This window comes from Triticum aestivum, chromosome 6D (assembly GCF_018294505.1).
Source record: "Triticum aestivum cultivar Chinese Spring chromosome 6D, IWGSC CS RefSeq v2.1, whole genome shotgun sequence".
Lineage (NCBI taxonomy): Eukaryota > Viridiplantae > Streptophyta > Magnoliopsida > Poales > Poaceae > Triticum > Triticum aestivum.
The window spans coordinates 267,668,977-267,676,352 of record NC_057811.1 but is presented as its reverse complement, the minus strand read 5'-3'; the positions used below and the strand labels follow the sequence as shown (position 1 = coordinate 267,676,352).

Sequence of the window (7,376 nt, the reverse complement as noted above, 5' to 3'; positions counted from 1 at the left end):
GGGTATGTAAACAAGAAGAGGACACGATGAGGTGATGATTGAAATCATAGGCAGGTGTTAAGGATGACTTAGTGATCAACTAATTTGCGGCCCCTTTTGTGTAGATTGATTTCATCTTGTTCTAAATACTCGTAGGACTAGTTGATTTACATTGTTTGGCTGCTTGATGCAACCTCACAACTTATCCATATCTAACCCATGTATATTTTTCGTCTTAGTACCCTTGATAATGTACTTGTCGTGTCCAAAAGACTCACCCTTGCACAAACCTAGATGCAGGTATCGATGAGACAGGTCCAGGTGATTTACCCCGATACCAGTTCCTCTATGATGAAGACTGTGGCCAATAGTACGTTATTGTCAATGATGTTCATAATGATGAGTAGACTTGGGGATCCCGGTTGGCAGTCTGGGACTGCAAAGTAGACGTCGTTTATATAGATCGCCTCTTAGGAAAAATTTGCTTCTCGTCTGTACTCAGACCCGTGTTTCTTCCGCTGCATGACTAATGTAATGTTGGGTCATGTTAACCTTTGTATGGTGATAAACTATGTATTACCATATGTTTTCCCTATTGTTCACTCATATTTAAACTATTGTAGTTGTATTTGTTGTGATGTACAACTTGTTCACTGGCATATGACAATGCGTGTATGTTATGAAGTCATATGCTTGGGAGACCAGCATGCGCTTCTAGCCTTAGCAAGAAGTGCAAAGTATTTGTTGGGACTCAGTATCGAGTATTGGGCATTATAGACAATTGGGGGGGCACCCAGGATTTGTGCTCTTCCAAGGGGAAGGAGCCCATCTGTGACAAGTGAGGGAGTCTATGATTTGTTTTCCCATGGTTCTTCCAAGAGGAAAATAGCCTATGATCATCTTGGATGGCGAGTATAGCTCGTTTTACCAAATTTTACTTTTTCTAGCTAGCCAACTGGTACCTATTGTTCTGGTAACTTTTGTCATGTGATGTTTAATTATTTGTGTTTATTTCATCTGCATTGGTTTCCAAAGCATTTTACTCAAGATTACTTTGCAAACTACATGATTGGTGGCAATGCAATGTAAGTTATAGTATTTCACCCAAACTATAATGACTATTTAGAAGTCTTCATGAAGACAATGAAGGATGGCACAAGGGGTTGGACTAGAGTTGTGGGTGCCTTCGGCATGGCGGAGGGCACAATATGGCATTCCGCCTCACCTTCTCCAGCAACCAAAATGTCTTTCCCCTATCTCTTTACCGTCATTAATACTATTGTGGTTTATCATTGTTTATTTGGTGCTTCCGTAATTCGTGAATATATGCGAATTGGTTGTTGAAACTTTGTAAATTGGATTGCCTACTTTCATCAAATATATATAATGGATATCAAATAAGCGATTGCCTACTTTCAAATTTAAAGTCAGGAGAATTTTAAATTGCAAGGATTAGATTAGGGAGAAAAATCTGCTTCGCGGGTCATTACGGTGCACACGGTTTGAGAAAGTGAAACATTTGCAACCAACTCAACAGTGATCGCAAATGTGGTTTTCCCCTATCTCATTTGTGCCCCAGAAATAAAATCATAAAGAAATTCCCCTATCTCTTGAGGTTGGTCGCCAATGTTTCACTTTCTCAAACCGTGTGCACCGTAAGAGTGATCGCAAATGTGGTTTTCCCCTATCCCACACGTAACTGAAAGAGATGGGCTGGGGCATCGCATATGATTTTCTTTAGTGAAACGTATGCATGCTTTTGCCCTATATATGGTTGAGGTTAACGCTTATCATGTGCAATGGGCCACCCCTTCCGCACTCATAATTAAGGCGAGGGTTTGTCAGCAAAAGGGGTTTAAACCGTTTACATACGGCTTGGGTGCACTAGTGGAGGAACCAAAAATATACTTATTTAAGAAAATTCATCATGTATTAAACAGATCCATATATGTTCATGTATTTTGAAAAAGTTCTCGTGAACTTTGAAGATCTTTGTGTGTTTTAAAATAAGAAAATAATAGAAAACAGAAGAAAAAAAGAAGCAAAAATGGGGAAAAGGGAGAAAGGAAAAAGACCGAGCCACTGGAAAAAAACAGAAAATAAAGTGTTTGAATTCAATATTAAACACAGTTCATTGTATAATAAAAACTGTGGATCGCATATGAAAAAAATGTTCATGAAAAATGTTTATGGTGCATTTATTCATTGTTTACTTAAAAAATGTTCATGTTACTAAAATAGCGCTCAAGCATCTAAATAAATGTTCACGCACATTTCATAAATCTTGGTTTATTTTGGAGAAGTGTTCGCACATTTCATAGAAATGTTTGTGGATTTCAAACAGAAAAAATAAAAGAAAGTTAACAGGAAATATGTTCGTCTATTTTTAAAAGAGTTCGTGCTTAGGCATGAGCGTCACTGCAGGTGCAGGCCGGCCCAGTTGGATTCATCAGACAGAAGTAACAAAACAACGCTGAGACACCGTTCAAAGCACTAGCTGTTTGTAACACTCTCTCTGAAATATGAATCAAGCACGGGTAATCAACCAACCATGAGCTCAAACTAACAAGAACAATAAAGCTAATTCATGCAGGACCTAGTGCCAAGCACGATCGCTACACTACAACTATATATACCTCTTTCACTCCTCACCTCACTCTCATGATACAAATTATTACTACCTCCATTCGGAATTACCTGTCGCTGAAATGAGTGTATCTAAGACGCGTTTCAGTGTGTAGATTTACTCACTTCAGCGACAGTTAATTCCGAACAGAGGGAGCACAAGCCATGAACTTAACCTGCAATAGAACAGATATAAAAGCTCTTCAGGGAAAACGCGCTCAGAATTTACAGCAGAGAAGCCCCTTCCTCCAGCCTCGGCGCCGCCTGGTGCGCCTCCGGTCTCCTTTCGCCATCCTCACCGGGCTGCTGATCCAGTCCTTCTGCACTCTGTTCCACAAGTGCAACACAACAGAGGCATGAGATAAATGTTGCATTTCTATCAAACAAAAGAAAAATGATAAATGCTGCATGGTTCATGCCTTCAAGATTTATTTTGAAACACAAATGAAGATCAGCTAGTAAAAGTTTTCAAGATTCTTTTTGAACAAAAATGAAACATAACCAGTAAGTACTATAATATTTCTCCCAGATAAAATGACCGGTATATTTTCAGAAAGTACTTGCTGTGATCTGACCAGAAACTTACACTGGAAATGCAAAGGACCGGGTGCTGGTCGTGCTACTATCTGACCGGATGGAGATATTGCCAGAATAAGCAAGATGGCCAGAGTTTGACACTGGAGCAGACATAATACTAGGACCAAAACCCGGTTCAAAGGGGGGGTAACCGTTTCCAGTTCGAGATGGCGCTTTTGCACTATCAGGTGCATTCTGTTCGCACACATTATCATGTTGTGCCAGCACAGGACTCCTACTAACCGCGTCATCATTAGTTCCTTCATCTATCTGGCTGGAACCATGTATATCGGCGGTACCACCAGTCTCATGTTTTTCACTATTCTCCCCATTTGCTCCATTGGGCTCTACATTTTCAGCTGATGAAGTTGTAGCTGCTTCTGTTTCATGCATCTTGTTGGTTATTGTTTCACCCGTAATACTTCCATTCTGATCATTGCTCTTCGCAGACGATCGGATCTCTGAACCTAGAGAACTCAGAGCATCAACCCTAGGTTCAGTTATTTTGACTTCATTAAATCCTTCAGCACTAATAGTATCAGTCTTCTCGAAAGTGCAGATAGGTCCAGTCGAAGCAGCATCTGCGATTGCTGATGTAGAGCATTCTGGTTTACATGTATCCTCTAGGAACCCATGACCAACAAAAGGATTATAGTGATCAATTAGGTTCTGTCCTCTCGCATCAAATGATGCCGCTGCATCACATTCTTCAGAGGTTGTTACTGAGCAATCATTAATGTTGTTCTTACTTGATACAATATCATTAACAAGACTACTGGTTTTGGATGCAATAGCTTCGACTCCATGACCCACATTTGCGGAAACCTGAAATTATAACAAAACCGTGTTTCTCAGTTTAACATCGTGAAGTTTTGGGAAAAAAAATTACCACCCTAAAGTGTGTTGATGCATTTATAGCTGATTATTCTTTCCTCAAGAACACCACTATATTTTGTATGATGGGTTTTTTTACAATGCATCTATGCCATGATCATAGTGATGACAAGAAAAAAACAATTCTAAGTACTTGTGAGCTGTAACTCTGGACCAGTGGTGTACCTGCCCGACTGCTGCTCCATGGAAAGATGGCATATGATTTTTACTGGTTTCAGAGCTTATTGCACCTTTATGCAGGGACTCTTCTGCACTTTCGAGTCTAAGTAATTCTTCCAAACTTATTTTCCTCTCACTGAGATCACCAAAATTAGTGGCTTTACTCCTGCCTTCAGGATCATGTTTTTCACAAGAAGAATATCGTTTCTCATTGTTACTATCAGGAGCAAAATGAACAGGTTGAACTGCTTCTGGTTTCGGTTTGTGGAAAGATTTTGCAGCACAATCTTTTTCTATGTACGTCGGAGCACCATTTGCGTGTATCATTTGACAATCAAAATTTGGAGATGACTTTTCATCTACTACTTTATCTTCTGAAATCTTCCGAGGAAGAGGTTGTCCGTCATCAATGCAGACATCTTTGACAAAATTACCACCATAATCAAAAGAAGCAACACTGTCTGGCAATTTGATCTCCACGATGTCCTTTTCATAAGAAGGATCCTCCTGCTCTACATGTCCAGCTATGTCTACCATATCTTGTGATGGATTTTTGTCCTCAACCATTTATTCTGTGAAATGCTCGGTCCTGCAAACTATTTCACAAGAAATGCTATAACCATGTGGTTGATGTCATCTAGCATCACAAATTCACCAAGACAGTCACAAGGTAACAAATCAACATGTTGTCAACAAATGTCAAGCTAGTGTTGTAGTATTATCATGACGCCAGTCTCCATCTTTAACCAAGTTATCATATGATGTACTCCCTCTGTAAACTAATATAAGAGCATTTAGATCACTAAAATAATGATCTAAACACTCTTATATTAGTTTACGGAGGGAGTATTATAATACAGAATTAAGCAATGATTTCCATTATAAAATGCTCTTTTGGGCCAACCCTAACAACAAAGTGTAAGGTGAAACTGATGGGGATCTTTTGCAGTTTTGCTTCTTTTTCATTTTGGTTGCTGCGTCCCTTTAATCAGGCGCAAGCATTGAATATTCTTGTTGTGACTCTGAACTACCATCGTCCTAAATGCTCGATGACTCCGATAGAGGCACTTCTTTCTACATTATGGAAAAAGTGGCTGGTGGTACATTAGCATGACCAAGACGCGTCGGGCATGCCAGATTATTGGAATCAAAGGTCCCAAGTTCAAGGTCCATATGGACAGGTAGAGCTGCAAGCCTGCAACTGAGACTGATTGCGACCTGACCTGAATACATCATGGCACCTTTTCTGACTATCAAGGGGAACATGTCAACTTCAGTTCCCACAAGTTGCTGAAGGAACATATATTCATTTATTTCTGGTAGGGATGCGCATCCCAAATATTTCTCATGCTTACTCAGAGTCTCATTTGACAAATATTATGTTAAAGTTGTCAGAGTTAATAAAATCAGGTTAATTGTCGATATTGGTTTGTATCTAAATCAGTTGCTGGCTATGTACATATTCTAAGCACTAAGCGGACATCCACCTGAACTTTCAAATGGCAGTCGACTAGTCCAGGCACACGCACTGAGTCTAACAGGAAGAAAGAGTATTCTCCCCATCATAAATTAAGCAACGAGATATAATTGGAGAGCAAAACTCCTCATATACTTGATCCAAACCCAAACCGTTCATCGAAATAGAAGTTTACCTAGCTTCATGGTCCGCGGCCTATCTCCACCAAGCCATCACCGAGCCGCCGATTCAGAGAGAGCAGAGTTGTGTGTCTCCTAGAAATTGTGGCAGAGAACTATATATGAGTTAATATGAGCATGGCTTATTCCTGCCACTGTTTATACTAGCCAAAAGGGCAAAACTGCACTTGGTGTATGTTCAAACAGCACAGGCGCCACATTATTTGCATGAACCAGCAGTAGTACAAACCGCAAGCAAACTGAAGAAGCGTGCACCATAAGCATCCAAAAGTCAAAACTCAGACCCAATCTCACCAAACGCCAGAGATGGTCTCGATATGCTACTGGCCTAGACACGGTACCACAACCGTACAATCTGGTACAACCTACTGCTACTAAGACTTAAAAGAATTGCAATCTTTTTTTCAGGCGATAAAAGAATCGAACTTGTTCTCACATGAGAAGCATGAGAAGCAGAGAGGAGATATACGCGTAGTACCGAATCAACGGGAAGCTGTTGTCCAAGAACGGCAAGAACACTCTCTCAGAAGAGAAGAGAAAGAAGAACCGGCGTCCGGCAAGAACGCGATGCGCACAGAATCTACTCCCGATAGCGTACCGGGGATTGGGATTGGAGTTGGAGAGCCGTGCGCCGATTCCGCCGTAACAGGTACAAAAGTTGAAGATGCAGGGTGAAGCTGTAGTGCGTTTAATGGACTTAACTGCATGAGCAGAAGTTGTTGTACTGCTGTCGATAGGTAAGCGTGCCCCCAACAGCAGTAACTACGGTACAGGCAAGCAGGCAGAGAACAAGAACTCACCCGCAAATACTATAGAAAACCACAAGAAGAAGAAGAAGAAGAAGAAGAAGAAGAAGAAGAAGAAGAAGAAGAAGAAGAAGAAGAGTTCGTCTAATTGCCATGTGTTTGCCATCCTGTAGCAAATTTGTGCTTCCTGGTTCTTCTCTGTCCTAGCTAGGTCAGATCAGTAATGATTTTCTCTGCTGAGTTGAGGTCGGCACAAGGAGCAAACCGCCGGTGCATGGCGAGGAAGCGAAATTCATCTAAAAATCAACAAAAACCAAGAACTCCCACATAGGAAACCAGGCGAAACAATCACGCGAAGGGAGAAGAAATGAGGGGAGGGGGGACTCACCTTCGGTTGGGGTTCAACTCCGGAAATCTGCTGGGCGTTCCCCTTTTTCAAGAGCGAAAGGATCGCCGCGCGAGAGGCGGCCAGGCTTGCGAGAACACGGCGAGGATGGGAAGGCCAACGAACAAGAGTTTTATTTTCTTTTCCTTTTGAGGTTACAAGAGAATTTTGGAATTGCTTCAAAAGAAAAATCCAGACGGAAGGATGAAGAGGTGTGACGAGTCCGCGGAGCTGTGCGTTAAATTCGGATGCGCGCGCGCTCTCTCTCTCTACATATCCGGCCCCTTAAATGAATGTCTAGGAAACAGGTCACTGAGGAGCCGTTCGGTAATCCTCCAGCTTCATGAAATCTGAGG

General features: G+C 41.3%; 1 protein-coding gene across 5 annotated transcripts; it reads right to left on the bottom strand.

Moving 5' to 3' along the window:
* Positions 1-2,439: 2,439 nt before the first annotated feature.
* Positions 2,440-7,376, bottom strand: LOC123144609 (uncharacterized). Of its 5 annotated transcripts, none has more exons than XM_044563820.1 (5): positions 7,024-7,376; positions 5,886-5,984; positions 4,240-4,822; positions 3,191-4,005; positions 2,440-2,931 (listed from the first exon to the last, which is right to left on the bottom strand). In XM_044563820.1, exons 3-5 carry the CDS (start codon positions 4,798-4,800, stop codon positions 2,823-2,825), a joined length of 1,485 nt encoding a protein of 494 aa, XP_044419755.1. In that variant the 5' UTR covers positions 4,801-4,822; positions 5,886-5,984; positions 7,024-7,376; the 3' UTR covers positions 2,440-2,822. The 5 variants fall into 5 exon arrangements, with proteins under 5 accessions (XP_044419755.1, XP_044419754.1, XP_044419752.1 ...); XM_044563819.1 differs by having other exon boundaries at positions 5,886-5,964; XM_044563817.1 differs by having other exon boundaries at positions 4,240-4,829; positions 7,024-7,374.

Excerpts from the sequence above, each read along its gene's own strand:
- LOC123144609 (XM_044563820.1), bottom strand. The coding sequence starts at position 4,800 with ATGGTTGAGGACAAAAATCCATCACAAGATATGGTAGACATAGCTGGA. Across the intron at positions 4,006-4,239 it reads ATGGAGCAGCAGTCGGGCAG|GTTTCCGCAAATGTGGGTCA; the intron begins GTACACCACTGG and ends TTATAATTTCAG. Across the intron at positions 2,932-3,190 it reads CGGTCCTTTGCATTTCCAGT|AGTGCAGAAGGACTGGATCA; the intron begins GTAAGTTTCTGG and ends CTTGTGGAACAG.